We start from the raw sequence: 15,573 nt of genomic DNA on the forward strand, positions 1-15,573 counted from the left end.
ACACACACACACACACAGACACACACACAGCGTTCATTAGATGCCATCATAAAAAACTGCTTAGCGCTGAGACTAATGTTTTTCCTCTTTCTCACTCTTGGTAACGAGTGCTTTTGTACTCCGTTGAAAGTAGGTCTTTGTTGGGGCTCCTTGCATGATTGGCTTCCCTTTTTTTTAGTGTTTTGTTATTGTCTTGACCACAAAATGCCCGCATTTATGTGGTATGAACTGGGGCCACGGCGTTGCACATTAATGCATCAGCGCACACACACACACACACACGTCGTTCCCCTCTACTCCACTGTGACAGACAGCTGTTTTCTCTTTTGCCACGCTCCCCTTCTCCTGCAGTCATCCTCCTCTTCTCTCCTCTCCCTTCATCATCGGTGTCATTACTGTGCCCCTACTCCCCCCATCATAACCATTAAGGTATGCTTATTTGGCCACGGACCCCCTTTGAGGATCAGGTTCCGCGGTAACCCGGCCCATCTCTGGAGGAATGCTGCTTCTCCCGCTCTTTTGTTCAGGGCCGCTTCGCTCTGAGCGGGGCTGCGCCCTGTGCGTGTGCGCGTGCACGTGTGCGCGTGTTCAAGTAATTGAGTTGGCTGTGAAAGCGGAGTCTGTGTGGAGTCTCTGAGTAATTCTGCAGAGAGGAGAACAGCTTCAGAATGGCATCGGGTTACTTGGTGCCCTGCCTCCGGATTGTACTTACATTTCAGAGAGAGAGTGTGTGTGTGTGTGTGTGTGTGTGTGTGTGTGTGCGTGCGCGTGTGCGTGTTTATTTGTGCACCCGTCATTCCCCGAGGGAGTATGTTCACAGGTGGCTGCGTTGGCACGGCCCTGGGTATTTCCAAACAGACACTGACGCAGCCTCTTCTATAAAAGTCAAAATAGAAAGGAACAGAGGAGGCTGGCTTTGTCCGTCTGGCCTGTTTTCTGCATCTGTTTTTCTGTGTGTGTGTGTGTGTGTGTGTGTGTGTGTGTGTAATGCGAAAAGGTTGAAGCCTGTTAAGCCACTGCAACTATTTCATTAAACACAGTGATTTAATTTTTGAAATGTCCTTTGGAAGGCATAATTGACTCAGAATGTGTTGACACTTAAAATGGAAGCAGGGATGATTTATTGCAGTTTTCCTTTAAAGGGAGGACAGAAATAGATCACAGTCTGTATGAGCTTGTCTACTGAAGCTTCACGTTATTTGGGTGGAAGTTACGCTCTTCAAACTGAACCAGAGGCATGCAGTGGGGAGTGATAACGTGACTAATAATCACACATTTTTACTTCATTCTTTTCGTAGACGGAGCTTCCCTAGAAAGTCTGTAATCATCTTCTCGGAGGGAAATCTAATTGTCAATCCATTTAACACGTCTGTTTTTTTTCTCATGTGTTTGTCAATTCAGCACAGGTTTAAAACGAGGATTTTTCTTTTTGGGATTCTTTTAGTTTGTTGTTGTGCCACTCACTTTGTCCTAGGTGGCTGAAGCGCACCTCTGCCACATGAAAGCATTCATGTTAAATATTGTTCTGGGAAGAGCTTTTTCCAGCAGTATTCAGTCAGGAGATGATTTAATTCATATCAGATAAAACATTTTTTTTTTAATTTCCAGCTACCTCTCAGTGGATGTCACTCTTTACATTAAAGTGACAGTTCAACCCAAAATGCACCCCCCCCCCATAGTTTCATGTATGAACTATGGTTTAAAGAAAATGGTTCTCTTTTTAAGAGACTCACAACAATATCTCTGGATTATTTTGATTATTATTCTCTGCGCTTTGATCATAAATGCCATTTAGTCTCTCTCCGATATCTCTTACACAAAAACAACCTAGATTCAGGAGTAGCACTTAAATGTTGAATAAGTGGTGATAACTTGTGGCTAACTGAGCTTTGCCTTCTCAGATACCGAGGTCAGCGCTCTGCGTCGGGAAGCTCTGTCCGTCCTCATGGCCTCGGAGCTCGTGGCCCCCGACTCTCCCCCCAGCAGCCCGGGGCCCGGCGGCACCCAGTACCTGCTCAGCCTGGCCCGCGTGGCCCTCAGCGCCGGCGTGGACGTCCCCGAGCTCTGGGGGGGTCCTCGGCCCGCAGGCCGGCTCCTGCAGTGTCTGCTGCAGTGCCCTCAGTACGAGGTGAGGGAGCTGGCACTGGAGGGGGTCCTGAGGAGGCTGCAGGAGGAGGAGGAAGAGAAGAAGAGGAAGAGTAGATTTGAGTGGCTGGACGACACCACCCTGTCAAAACTGAGCAGCCTGGCTCTTCACGAGAAACACCCCTGGTGTCTGGCCAAGGTGAGACCACACACACCAAAACATCCCACGAGGGTGGGTGTGTGTGTGTGTGTGTGTGTGTGTGTGTCTAAGTGATGTCATCACACAATGAGGAACCCTCTCCAAAAAAAACAAAAAAAACGTCACAGTTTCAGTGAGCCTCTGGACATCTCGCTGAGGCTTGCGTGAGAGGCTAATCGGTTGCCGGGGGACACGCCAAGCGCACTGGCAGAGGGCCGCCTCTCTCTCTCCCTCTGACTTACACACCCTCCTTACACTTTTTAACAAGTTTCCTGTTTGGGGACCGTGTGTGTGTGCGCGTGTGAGTGTGTGTGTGCGTGCGCATGTGTTTTGCCACGCTCCTCCAAACGTGTCTTATCCCGGCCTGTTGTTCTCTCGTTGGGTCGAGCGGCGCTTTACGGGCCAGCCGTTAACGGTTAGGGCACAGGGCCCCGTTAAGTGGAGCCTGCCCCGCGGCAACGACACGCCAGCTCAGACGTGCCAGTTGCCGTAGCTCGCCCTGGACTCCAATGAGGCATCGTGGGAAGGGAGCAGCAGTGGGCCAAGGACACCGTGTTGGTCTGCTTTCCCGGCCAGAGACGATGCTTCCACAGTCGTCTTCAGGCCTTATTCAAGACGCAAATTAAAAAAACTCCATGAAGCCTCCATCACAAAAAAACTAACGAGACTATTTCGGGTCTGGAACAGGATTCCCTGACATCTGTCAGGCTCTCCCGTCACTCACAACCTCCTGCGTAGTCTGGCAGGAGATCTGCTTTGGCTCAAGAAGCCAGTTAATACCGAGCAAAGAGCCGCAGCGCCTCGAGGCTGTCCCGGCTCGAAAGAACTCCACGGCACCGCTGTGCAGGCCGGGTGACGCTTATTTTCAGTTTGTGTGTGTGTGTGTGTGTGTTCATGCAGGGTGGCCCTGGCTGTTTATTTGCATGATACATCTACGAGAGTCTGTAAGCGTCCGCCGGAGTTGGCATGTTTTCCTGTGACCGTGTATATTTGAGGACGTGGGCATGCCGAGGGTTTTGCAAGGCGGCAGCTCATTAAAGTGTGTCGTTAAAAGTCAGAGGCCGCGGCGATGGCCGGGAGAGGGAGGGAGGGCGGGGGGGAGGGGGGATAGACCACCACAAGTGTACTGGGCCGCTGTGGTTATTGGTGCATCAAAACATTTCCAAATGATATTGATAGAAACATCAGCATTGTGTAAACATGAGGTACTTTTGTTAGGGTTTCCAACTTCTCACCGTCCTTCAGCCTTAGGCCGTGCTAGCGTTTGTTAGAAACAGAATACTCCCGCTAAAATCAACTCTGCAACTGAAAATATACGTTTGGAGAGGGCAGCCTGGGAAGGCAAAACAAAGATGAAGATGCTTCGGAGAGCGGAGGGAAACTGCAGAGGTGGTTGATAATTCTGCGGGTTTGTTATTACAATATTAGCCACCATTTGACATCACACAGAGAAACTATTTATATAACTCTGATGTATTTTCACACCAGTCAGTCAACCGGTAGGAGGTCTTTTTTTTTACAGCTCACACCCAAATATACAGTCGCACACAGAAATCGAATGCGCCCGCTCTCCCCCACACACGGGTCCTACAAAGCAGGCTTTATGTTATGGCTTAAATAACAGACCGGAGGCCCGAGAACGAAATAATAATCATTGCGATGTGCAGCAGCAGTGTTAAAGCTGCCTGAATACATCCTGCACGTCTGCTGCATCCTTATTGTACTTGTGTCCCCTCACCCGTGGTCTCATTATTGTCTCATTCCTGACTCCTTGTGACATTGTCTTTCGTCTCTGCCCTCCTCCTCAGGTCCTCACCGTGTTGCGCGTGTTGAGCTCCAGCGCAGAGCTGCAGTGGAGGGACGGGTCCAGAAGGTTGTCCCAGGAGGACGCCCTGCTGCGCCTTCTGGCTCTGGCTCAGGGTTCTGCTCACAGGTCAGAGAAGAGGACGACGCGCACAGGCGCCAGTTAGGGATTTGTAACTTGGAGGGGAGGAGAATTCACTTTGGGCTGCTTAGAAGTACATAAAGCAAGTAAAAGCCGTTTGAGTTTCAGTGAAGGATGAAAGAAAACTGCTTTCACCTTTACCTCCAATGTGATCATACAAGTGGAGTGTTATGCCCGCGTTTAGAGGAAGCAGCCGGCGTGCAATTATTCGGTTTTGAAGATTAAAGGTCAAGGTCACCGTGACCTCGCGTCCTTCACCCTGCTCTTGAATGTGATTTCTCAGGAGTCCTCCGATTTGGCACAAGCAGTCTTCGCCGTGTTGGTTTCATGGGTGAAAGGTCAATGTGATTTAAGGATTCCTACACTCATTGTGAGGATTTGATTTGAATGTCTGAGTACTACAGCGTGTATTTACATCATGGCTGTGGCAGTTTAAATTATCCCCGAGGTGTACAGCCACAAGGCGGTGATTCCAGAAAAACCCTCGGGTTGCGTTTACTCCGTCTCAGAATATTCACCATGAACATCCGGAAGGCCCTGATCTCAGTGCGCCGCGAAATACAACACAACAAAAGCTACAATTTTGATTCTTTTCGAGGGGAATGCAGGAAACACTCGCTGTCAAAACAGCGCCAAAGCAAATCCAGACCCGCTTTTTAGCGGTGATGGATGAGCGGCACATGAATGCGCTGCATGGCACGATGCGGCCCACACACTCCCCGTCCTGTTGTTTCTGGCTCACGCGGCTGTGGCAGGCTGGCTGGCGAGCCCTCATTCAAAGCCAGAGTCCGTGGAGGAGGGCCAGCCGAGGATCACCGGCTGCACCTTAACCCCCCGCACCTGGGCACACCTGGCGCTCCCCGGCCCCTCTCCCCGCTCGCCTTCCGCTGAACTACTCGGAATTGTCAGTCTGCAACGGAGAAAGATGTATGAAATGAAAGAAAAAAGAAAAGCCAGATGTAAGCGGATACCGGTGGTCTCAAAAGGCCCTCATTAGAGCATTGTTCCTACTTAAGATTATTCACACCTGCCATGCTGAAACCATTATATTTTCGGGAGAGTTGGAGCCACTCCGTCCTCCTCTTACCACAAACTGATCCGGCACAAACTATTCCAGCAGAGTCTGTGTGTGTTCCTCGAAAAGCCGCCGCTGTACTTTGCTCACCCCGACATGAGAATACAGGCTTGAATAAGGATCGGATTCCAAAGGCTTTTAGCGCCGCAAAGTCCTTTCCTGGCCACAATGTGTGGACCCCGGGATCGACTTTCCCTTTGGAGCGGCCCCAGGGTTGTGATCAGAGCCACGCAGGGGCGGGATCGGGTTGCCGCTACGCAGTGGCGTGTACCAGCACACTTGTTGTTGTGGGTTGTAAGTCAATACAGTTGAGCGACGTGCGCGTAGTCAATGGTTAGTTACCCCCCACACTCCCCCCCCCCCCCCCCCCCACTACACTAATGTGTAAAACCAAACTAAATTGATTAAAACAGTAACTTTCGATGCACACTAAAGCCCAAAAAAGAGGCAAAATATTTTTTTTGTTGCTCAAGAGTTCGAGTTCTGGCTAACGCGGCTTTATTTCCATGTACCGGGACGGGGGGAGGGGGGGGTGAACAAAGCCACAGACTGGTTGCAACTTCGACGAGTCCCCACTCTCCCCCTTCCTCGATTGAAGTTCTGTTCGCCTCAGCTGTCTTGAGGTGGAAAGTCAGTTTGGTTTCCCTTTGGATAACCCCAGGTTACAGTTCACTAATTTGCTTTAAATGACCCCCCCCCCCCGCCCCATCGCCCCCAAATAGGAAAACACCGGACCCAGCAACAGAGCGTCCCTCTTCCAGGACACGCGATAGAAATAGGCTCACCAGAGCTATTCTGAGACATGTGGAAGCTGGTGTCAGGTTTTGGATGTTGTGTTTCAGCGTTGAGCTCCACTGCGCCGCCCTGACCCTGGTCTCCGAGCTGGTGGTTCATCTGGTGAACTCTGACCCTCAGGTGACGTCCGACTACCTGTTCTCCTCCTGCTAATCTGTTAACCGCCGTTTTGCCAAAATTCACAATATACAGGATGATTTATATTTGTAACAAAGGTTTTGGCAGCTTAGGCTGCGTCCACCATCTAAGTCCAGCATCTACCGCCATTTTTAAACTCTCATAACAGAACTTTTTAGTTTACCTATTCTAAATTCCTATAGCCAATGATTCTGCTCATGTGTTTCTTCGATCCATCTGCCATGTAGGGTGCGAGTGCGGTTCCTTGTTTGGCCGAGTGGGGGTCGCTGGTGTGCTCGTGCTGCGGCGAGGAGCAGCCGGTGGAGGTGAAGCTAATGGCGGCCCAGGTGCTGGTCAGCTGCACCGCCACCGTGCTGACCAGCACCCTTCTGCCCCTGGGTGAGTCTGAACAAAGAGTCTTTCATCTTCTGAGACCTTCCATAGGGCGAAAGTTACTTTGTGGCTCTGAAGTATGGGCCTCATGTTACTGTGTGTGTGTGTGTGTGTGTGTGTGTGTGTGTCTCAGGTCTGTCCACCTCACTTTCTCTGTGGAGGAGTCTGTTTACGCTGCTGCAGGATGAAGACCAGGATGTGCGAGATTCAGCCTCTGACTTCATGTCTAATGTACCAGCACCTCTGCTCAGTAACGGTACGTACAAACATGGAATCGTTACACACTAAGTGACGTGTTCACACAAGCATGTTTCCACAGATGATATTCACATGGACTTACATACCCGCTCACTCAGACGAACACATGGCCGGATTATGCACACTCACTCACATGCACAAACACACGCCAAAATAAAAGAAACTCCACAAACATGTGGCCATGTTAAAAGGAGGGATGACATCGTTTCGTGCTCAGAGAGAGAGAGAGAGAGAGAGAGAGTGTGTGTCTGTGTGTGCGTGTGAGAGAGAGTGTGTAGACCGGTGTGTGGGGGGAGGGGGCGTCTGCTTCACTCACAACTACACCTGAAATATCACCAACACACACTCTCAGTGGGCTGACAGCTGCCAGCTCGCAAAGCGCCACAGTGCAACTTCCCGTCCTCCGTGGCACTAGAACCCCCCCTACCCCCCCACACACACACACTCCCCCCGGCCCCCTTTGCCTCCATGAGCCGGCCCTGTTGTGTCTGTCCCCTCCGATAGCATCTCAGAAACTTTTCCTTTAAGTTGGAAATGCATTTTCCAAGTGTGTGTTCAGGCCTGTTTTATTCAAAGGCTTATTTGTGTGGTTGTACCTGATGATAAACTGTCAATTACAAGTGTGCGTGTGTGTGTGTTGGGAGGCAGAGGGTGCGTTACTGGCACCCATTTGACTCCTGGGTGACTTCACTCTGGGCACGCTGCTCACATGTGTCTACGTTTCTTGGAAAATCATAAAAAATTACCTCCGAATTCTTGACTTGATTTCAAACGCGCGCACAACAGGAATGTGCCGCACGACAGGGAGAGACGAAAACGAGGCAGCAAATTGACGAGCTCTGAATAAGCGAGTTGCCCGCAACACATTCCTCAACAAAATGAAAAACGACAGAAAAACCCCGAAAGAAATCACACCAGTATAAAAAAAAACACACAACAATAAAAACCTGCAATTGGAAAAAGATGTCATCGCTCTGCTTCGAGAGCTTAAGGGATGCTTCTAAAGTTAGATACACGACAGTGAGCTGGGAGTCCGTTTTGGAGCGAACGCATTTAATGAAGTCATCGTGGGAACGAGCCGACTCACTGCCGTCTCCTGGAGAACACACGAGTGTGTTAGAGAGTCAAAGCTCAAAAGCCAAAGATCTTTCTCTGGTTCGTGCTATCTCTTTATTGCATATTGTCTAAACAAATGGGATTGCCTGGCATGCTAACAAACACCCGTGTGTGTGTGTGTGTGTGTGTGTGTGTGTGTGTCCACGCACAGCCAGCTAGTCTGCCCACAGTGGTCTTTATGACCTGCAGAGTCAAGCATCTGAGGTGCGAGCTGCTTTAGATGCAGGCGACGACGACTCCTGGCCCTTTGATATGCAGGACAGGCAGCGATGTGGGAACAGAGACGGAGTCTGCTAGCCCCCCCTCCTCCTCCCTCCCTTTCTCCCCCTTTAGGAAGGAAATGCATGTAATTGGATTGTTTCAACTTTCTGTTTCTGCTATATGCATATGAACAAGATATTAAGCTAAATTAGTTTTTCAGCGCTACAGAGTCGAATAAAATCCACGGTGACCATGCAGCATGAACACGTACATCAACTACAAGTACATCTAACAACCTGTAACAGAGCGGAGCGACAGTTTGTGTCCAAAACGCAGTCATGTGCGAATCTGTGGGCCGAGCTTAGCATTTAGCCTGGTCACAACACTAGCCCAGCTCCGTCCAGGTTCATCAGCGCAATGTCAGATGTCTGCTGAAGCTCTGCAATTGCTTTAAAGCGTCTTTTCTCTTGTCTCAATGGCTAAACACAACATCTCAGATCTGATTCGTTCATCTTTAACCACCTGACCTCGGATATTAAGAGCGCTGAGATCCAAATGAATCGGTTTGGTGAGTGGGAGAGAAGTTTAGTTGAGATTCACAACAGGTTGGTAGGATTCTCTTCTTCTGACCTACAGGGGAGACATTGTGTGGGACAGGAAGTGAGCGTATAATTCCACCCCATCCCGCCCTCCAACCAAACCCCCAACCAGCAGCAGCATCGCCACCGCCCCAATACCTCCAGGATAATTGGGTCTGAAATCAAGCTCCACTCACCCTCGCGGGCCTTCCAGCACTGTGACTCTCGGGTTCACTTTATATCTATATATATATTTATGTATAACACACTCTGCCAAATGTCCTCTTCTTCTATCTCTTGTTCTTTACTCCTTAAACTTAAAATGATTCATTTCTTTAAAAAAAATATTTTTTAACAATTTTGATATAAAATCCCTGGAATCAGTTGGTTTCATATGGATCGAACCATTGAAATCAAGATATATTGGATATCTTTTGCTAGTGGGGCCAGCTTCTTGCTTTGCGTGGTATAAAACTTCTCATTTATCTCCAGTCCTTTGAGGCGATGCAACCTTCTCATCAGCATGTGAATGCCCAGAGGAATCCGTCCTGCCTTTTGTTTGGCTGAATGTTTTGGGAGTAGTGTTTGAAGTCATCTCTGTCAAAATGCAGCAGTGGCTTCATTCAACCTGTTGACGGGTCATTCTCAGTGAACCATTAGCAAAGCAACCCCGCCTGCCCCTCCCCCCCGCCTCAGTTCATTCATTCACAGTGGATGACGCAGATGAATGGGAGCAAACGGCCTGGCGGGGCTTAAGTCCCAGTCATTACAAGGGCCGAGTCCCATTTTAGCACAGGACTCGCTCAACCGTCACACCTGGCTTTGCGTTTGCATAGCAATCAAACCGCTGTCGGGGTCTCCGCTGCGCTCACCGCGTCCCACTGTGACGGCAGCGCGCCGGGTGAGGTTTGAATGAACATGTCTGTAGCGTCTGAGAACTTGTTGCGTTTGTCAGGTCAGCCACGTTTAGCGCCTTTGTGCGCTCATCTGGAACTAATGGAGGTTGGGAATTTCAACTGTGAAAGTTTGGACTCCCAATTTCTCTGGAACTCTTTAGGAAAAGCCCTGATGTCTCGGCCTATGGCGCTTCAACTTTTACCCTTTAGCACGTTCCTGGTCTGAAAGAGTCCTCAGTGGTCCAGTTGTCGGTTAGATTCACAGAATCCACTTGAAAATGCTTTTATTGTGACCTTTTATTTAAGTCAAGGGCTCGGACCCGATCAGCACACTCAAGTAATTCAAATATCCGGCAGAGGGTTCACAGGCAAACCCCCTACATGTAGTCGATCCATCCCCTGCCCGCCCCCGTTGATTGGCCTCTCTTATGAAATGAGACGACCACAGGGGACGCCGGTGGTTTTGCATCAGAGAGGCAGCTTCTGCCTGGCAGCCATTGACTTGCATTCCACCCATTGACAGGACCAGTGGCTGCTAGCTCTCTCCTATGCTAACGCTGTGCTCTCACTAATGTCCTGTGCTGTTGTCTTCATGCTAATGTTTCCTGCTGCTGCTCTTCATGCCGTTTCTCGCCAGGCCCCCCCGGAGGAAGTCGGGGCTGTAAAGTGGGTTTTTATTTCGCACCTCGCTTTACTCACACCTCCGCTTCCTGGTGTCTCGGCTCCACGGGATGAAAGAGTGCTTCTATGAGCTTCCTCAAAGGTGGATGTTGTGGCTTTTGTCGGGTGGAAATTTGTTCGCTGGGCCAGTACGGTGGTCAGTTGGGGGGGGGGGTGGTTGCCCCAAACCCAAATCTGTAGATGGCTGAGCAGGGGAGTGAACTCCCCAGTGGACACGATGGCACCAGCCAGTGGAGGAGTGTGGGGCGGGAAGCGCTTACTCTGATTTCACTTGTCCGGACAGCTCTACCCCTCTCATCCTCCCCCGCTCAATGGGACATCTGACCCCCCCCACACACACACACACGCACCCATCCCTCCCAGCTGCAAAGGCTCAGGAAGGATTTACCGAACAGCAAAGGTCTCGTCCCTCTCTTAATTTAATTCAGTGACTTAAATGACACGAATGTATGGGACACAGTGAGGCTGCGAATCCTTGATGGTTAATAACTATCATGTATTCTACTACTGGAGTTTGTAGTCAGTTACCCACACACCAACATGATTTGTATTGGCTTCATCTCATTCCTTTCTTCAAGGATTGATGGATTTGTTTTATTCTTTTGTGTGGAAACACTCATCAGTCTGTGTTCAGTCTGAATGAAGTAAAGTAAGAACTAATAATACTTGATGTACTATACATTCTGATAAGCTGGCTGGCACAGGGAAGAAAGTGAATAGATGATGAGAGTAATTCACAGTGATACTGGAGCTTCAGATGTTGGTGCGCCAAACCTCAGGACAACCCTGACTTTGGAAAGACGTCATTTAAATTTACAAAAGAAACCAAATGATGATCTTGGAAATATCGACAAGACTAAAAAACTCCAGGTGCATTGAGCAGCTTTTTCCAGAGCTTTGAACCTACCACATGGTCTTCTTGAGCAGATGGACTTTTTAAAAGGTGTGATGTTCCCAGCAGCCTCTGCCTTTCTATATTTAGTGATCGGCAAAGCACCCTTTGCCCACTGGACGAAACAACAATGGCCCCCTTGCAAACGAGATGGTTTGTGCACGAGAAAGGATTTGTTATGGTTGTTTACATAAAAACCACTTTCTGAAAACCTGGTTGTCGGACGCAACCAATTTTCTTAGTTCAGTTTTAGAAAAAAAAGCTAAGAATGGTACAACTGTTATAAAGTTTCCACAAGTGGCACAAGGTTAAGTTTTCCCCTCACACCGAGCCCTGCCCTGCTTGGATGTACAAAAGGAGTGCCAGCGGACGGAGTGTGTGCCAGTGAACGCCAATTGCACGCACGCACGCACACACACACACACACACACACATCCTCACTTGAACCCATTCAACCGACCAATTGGCTCAGATTTAGTGTTTTATAGAGACAAGATTGTCTTACATAAACACACAATACCTACAGAGGACTAACCTCCTGCAAGCACACACACAAACGCGCGCACACGCCGGCAACCGCGTGAAAGACAATCCCCTTGAGAAACCTTTTCTGCGCCAAAACCTTGCGGAGGGGGAAATGGCATTAAGCGACGTGTGAAACCGGCGCGGAAAAGCCGATAAATTCAATGCAGCTAAAATGTCCTATTATCTCCCTTAATGTTGGCGGGGGAGGGCAGAGTGTAAAGGCTCCACATCAGAGGCTGGGCTGTCCCAAAGAGACTCAGACAGAGAGGGAGGGAGAAGAAAGGAATTTGTCACTCAAGCCCCTAAACTCTTAAATCTACAGTAATGCGGGACAATCAGCCGCCAGGTTTCCCTCAGACTTCAGGCCTCCTCTCTGGGGAGGACAAACAACCTGCGCCGCCGTGTGGGGCCCTCCTCTCTTCCCAGGGTAGTGGGGTTCTGGCTGGTGTCTCTGGGAGCCTTTTGAAGTCCCCGGTGTTATCTGGGTGTCGGGTGTGCCGAGGACGGTCAAGGTGGGAGACGAGCACTCACAAACAGCTGGAGCTGTTAAACGTCGTCTCTCGTGGAAAGCCAGGAGCCGTGAAGCAATACTGATCTCTAAATGTAAGAACCACATGAATGAACTTAATGTTCACACATCGTCCCTACGTCCATTCATCCGCACGTAAACATATGGGTTCAGAGCCGAGGTCAGCAGGCCGCTCGCTCGTGGGCGGCCGTGTGAGTTGTAGGTTGTTTTCCCAGAAGGCCGTCGGAGCCCAGAGGGGAGACGCCGACATGCACACGCACACGCTTCATTTGAACCCCACGTACCAACAGTCGGATACCAGCTGGGTTCTCCTCATGAAGGTGCTCTGTGATCTGGTTATCATTTTGGAAAGTTTATTTCATCATCCTACCGGACTCTCTCACACTTTTTCCTGTGTTAATGAAGAAAAAGTGAACTGTTCAGCTTTGGAGACGGGACTTATTTAGAATGATTTATTTCAGTTTTCAGTGAGGCATAACAAATTATTTTGGATTTCAGGGAAACGCCACTATGGGTAATGGTTTTTCCTTTCATGTCGCGGGGGTTGGGTCTGCTTCGTCATGCTCATCCTCTTCCTGTAGGAAACCCGGTTAGGAACCTGGGAGACAAAGCGTGTTCCTCCTGCAGGGATATCGCCGTGGTAACCCCCTTTAACTTCAACTTTCTTTGGCTGGTGGAAGATACCGGACGCTCCTCAACATGTTTATTTCTAAAACGTAAGGTGATTGATGACTGTCAGAAATGATAAATAAAAATCCCCACTTTTCCATTGTTTACGGCTCGCATAACCACCCGGTAACTAATATTTACAATAATTTTAATATTTAATCATTTCATTTCAATATATAAAGTTCAAACAGCCGAGTCCAAATAGTAATATAAAAGTATCTGTCAGATATGACAACTGACCCAATTGACTAGATTAACCACTAACATGTTAAAAAGCTGAATAGAAGCAGCAGCAATACAGACCAAATCACAAGATGTTTGCTCCTCTTGTTTTACATGTCTGTGGGCTTTTTTTCTTTGTTTCCGTGTTCCACACCTTGTATCTGACCTGACCTCTTACCCGATTACCAGCCTGAGCACCACCTTAGATCCCAGGGCAGAGGTCCTCGGGTCACTCCAAAGCTGACCTTAAGACCAAAGGTGAAACAAGCTAGAAGTCCAACCACCACTCAGCTGACACCTAATGACACGGCAACAGAAGTCTGCTAAGGGTGGGATCAACGCAAAGGGTCCCACGCAGCAGCAGCAGCAGCAACAACAACAAAAACAGATTTGTGATTTGTGTTTGGGGAAGAAACGGCCTTTTAATCATCTCAAACGTTAAATGTTGGTCACAGAAACGGCCTAATCGCGCGTCCTTTCCTCTGCCCTCAGATGTCACAGGTGCGTCGGTGTGTCCCGCCGTGGCCCTGGACGCAGGGGTGGGGCTCTTGTGTCGCCTCTTGGAGCTGTGGGGACGGACGGCGCCGGGCGTCCTCGCGTTGACGGAGTGGCTGCTGGGAGTCGACGAAGCCGGCGAGGACCTGGCGGCGGCGGCGGACGAGGTCCCCGGTCTGGTGAGAAGCAGAATTTTATTCACGCAGCCTCGGTGACCTCGCGCGGACTGGCGACCACGGAGGCCGCCACGGCTTCATTATCCACGGCCGCACCACGGATTCCTCCTTAGCCGCCGCGGTGGCGGAACAAATAGGACATTAACGCACAAAGTGTGAAATCACCACTGCTCGGCCTGTGATTCAGGGCTTTGGTCTGGCTCGGCGTCTGTGGGGGGATTACAGGGACAGATGGCACTTTATTTTATTTCCCTCGCCCTTGTTTTATTCCGCTCACAGTAGTGCAGTAGTCAAAACAGCCGAGTGCTTTGAGCCACCATGGTCTCGGTTTCCACAGGTTGTGTAGCCGCCCGCTCCGCAACGTTAAGCGCATAAAGGAGCTGGGAGCGATGTAAGAATAAATGGTGGCCGATTGCCTAAATCTCTTTGGCTGAAAGGAGCAAGGCGCTGTATTCTAGTGGATGTATTTACACAACCTGTGGGTCAGAGGATTATGTGGCGTGTGCCGTCTCATACGCTGTGTTTCCATCCACATATGTGAATTGCATAAGAAAAGCTGCATGGAAACAAGAAAGAAAACGAGAATTGTGCAAAGTAAGTTTGTACGTTTTGGTTTTGGAAACGCTGTGTGCATTAATTCTGATGTATTTTAGGCCGGTATTTAACCCACCGCACTGATCAGCTGTTCTTCCCACATATTATATAAGACTCGTCTTGGCCGATACTGACAAAACAATTTAAACTTGCACAGATCCAGACTAAATCAAATGACCTTGCTTCTTTTTTCCGATGATGCACTTGATCTCTTCGACTTTGTTTACTGCCTGATCACAGGCGCCGAATGGAGGACATTTTCTTAGCTCATCGTTTTGGTTCACTATCAACTTTCTCATCAACTCGGGTTCAAGCAGCAGAAAGAAAAGTGTTTTCAGAAAATGAAAAATTAAACTACGCAGTGCATCCTTTCCCCACTAAAGAGATGCTACGTTGCTCAGGAGACGAAGCTTTTAGAGAGAAAAATACCCCTCTATAATGATTGTGTTTACAGATTGGCCTGTTGCTATGGCAGCAGAAAACATCCCTCACTAATACTGATTTCAATAAATATCCCGGTAACCAGACTCCCTTTTTGCTTGTGTCCAGGACGACGAGGACTTCCTGTTTGAGAAGGGCGACCTGAACCTGTGGGCCGAGCCGGTCCAGTGGGTGAAGCTGCTTCACGGACACGTCTGCTCCCTCATCCGGGCCCCGGGGGCCGAGTGGCCGGAGCAGGCCCCGCGAATCCATCTGCTGTCGACCCGAGCCCGAGCCCAGGCCCTCAGCTCCCAGCGGGCCCTGGACTCACTCCCGGCCCTGCCTCAGTTCTCCTCCGCCATGGAGCACGCCCGGCTGCTGCTGCGGCACCAGAGGGCCACGCTGGCTCTGGATGTGCTGGAGAGGCTGAGGTAGAGGAGGGAGCAGCGTTTTTCCAAGTCACTGTTCCTAATATTGAAATGAAAGAAAAGTAGCAGATATATGCTCAAATGAACCAACGCTCGAGACCACAGCCTGGCTTCGAGGTCGAGCCGGGTCATGATCACACCAAGGGAATGAAGGAAACGGGACTCTTTGTTTTTCACTTTTTAAACTGTCCATTTCTCTCACTTTGTCTTACTTGTGTTCACTGATTGCCAGATGTGTTTTTAATTTCTACCTTGTCTTTTTTTAATTAAACATTACAACACTT

At 49.5% G+C, this 15,573-nt stretch overlaps 1 protein-coding gene and 1 long non-coding RNA gene across 3 annotated transcripts in view; one reads left to right on the forward strand and one right to left on the reverse strand.

Moving 5' to 3' along the window:
• Positions 1–15,573, forward strand: part of thada (THADA armadillo repeat containing) — a 56,632-nt gene extending 41,059 nt beyond the window's left edge. Inside the window, exons 32-38 of the mRNA XM_037465414.2 lie at positions 1,902–2,284; positions 4,093–4,217; positions 6,147–6,219; positions 6,465–6,615; positions 6,743–6,865; positions 13,669–13,850; positions 14,991–15,573. Coding sequence (XP_037321311.2) covers positions 1,902–2,284; positions 4,093–4,217; positions 6,147–6,219; positions 6,465–6,615; positions 6,743–6,865; positions 13,669–13,850; positions 14,991–15,296 — 1,343 coding nt within the window. The 3' untranslated portion in view covers positions 15,297–15,573. The remainder of the gene's footprint in view (positions 1–1,901; positions 2,285–4,092; positions 4,218–6,146; positions 6,220–6,464; positions 6,616–6,742; positions 6,866–13,668; positions 13,851–14,990) is intronic.
• LOC119214034 (uncharacterized) lies at positions 2,030–5,620 on the reverse strand. 2 transcript variants are annotated; one of them, XR_009957239.1, is made up of 4 exons: positions 5,317–5,620; positions 4,972–5,139; positions 4,101–4,207; positions 2,030–2,164 (listed from the first exon to the last, which is right to left on the reverse strand). It is a non-coding gene; the product is annotated as an uncharacterized LOC119214034 (long non-coding RNA). The 2 variants fall into 2 exon arrangements; XR_005119928.2 differs by lacking the exon at positions 4,972–5,139.

Source organism: Pungitius pungitius, chromosome 13 (assembly GCF_949316345.1).
Source record: "Pungitius pungitius chromosome 13, fPunPun2.1, whole genome shotgun sequence".
NCBI classification, from domain to species: Eukaryota; Metazoa; Chordata; class Actinopteri; order Perciformes; family Gasterosteidae; genus Pungitius; species Pungitius pungitius.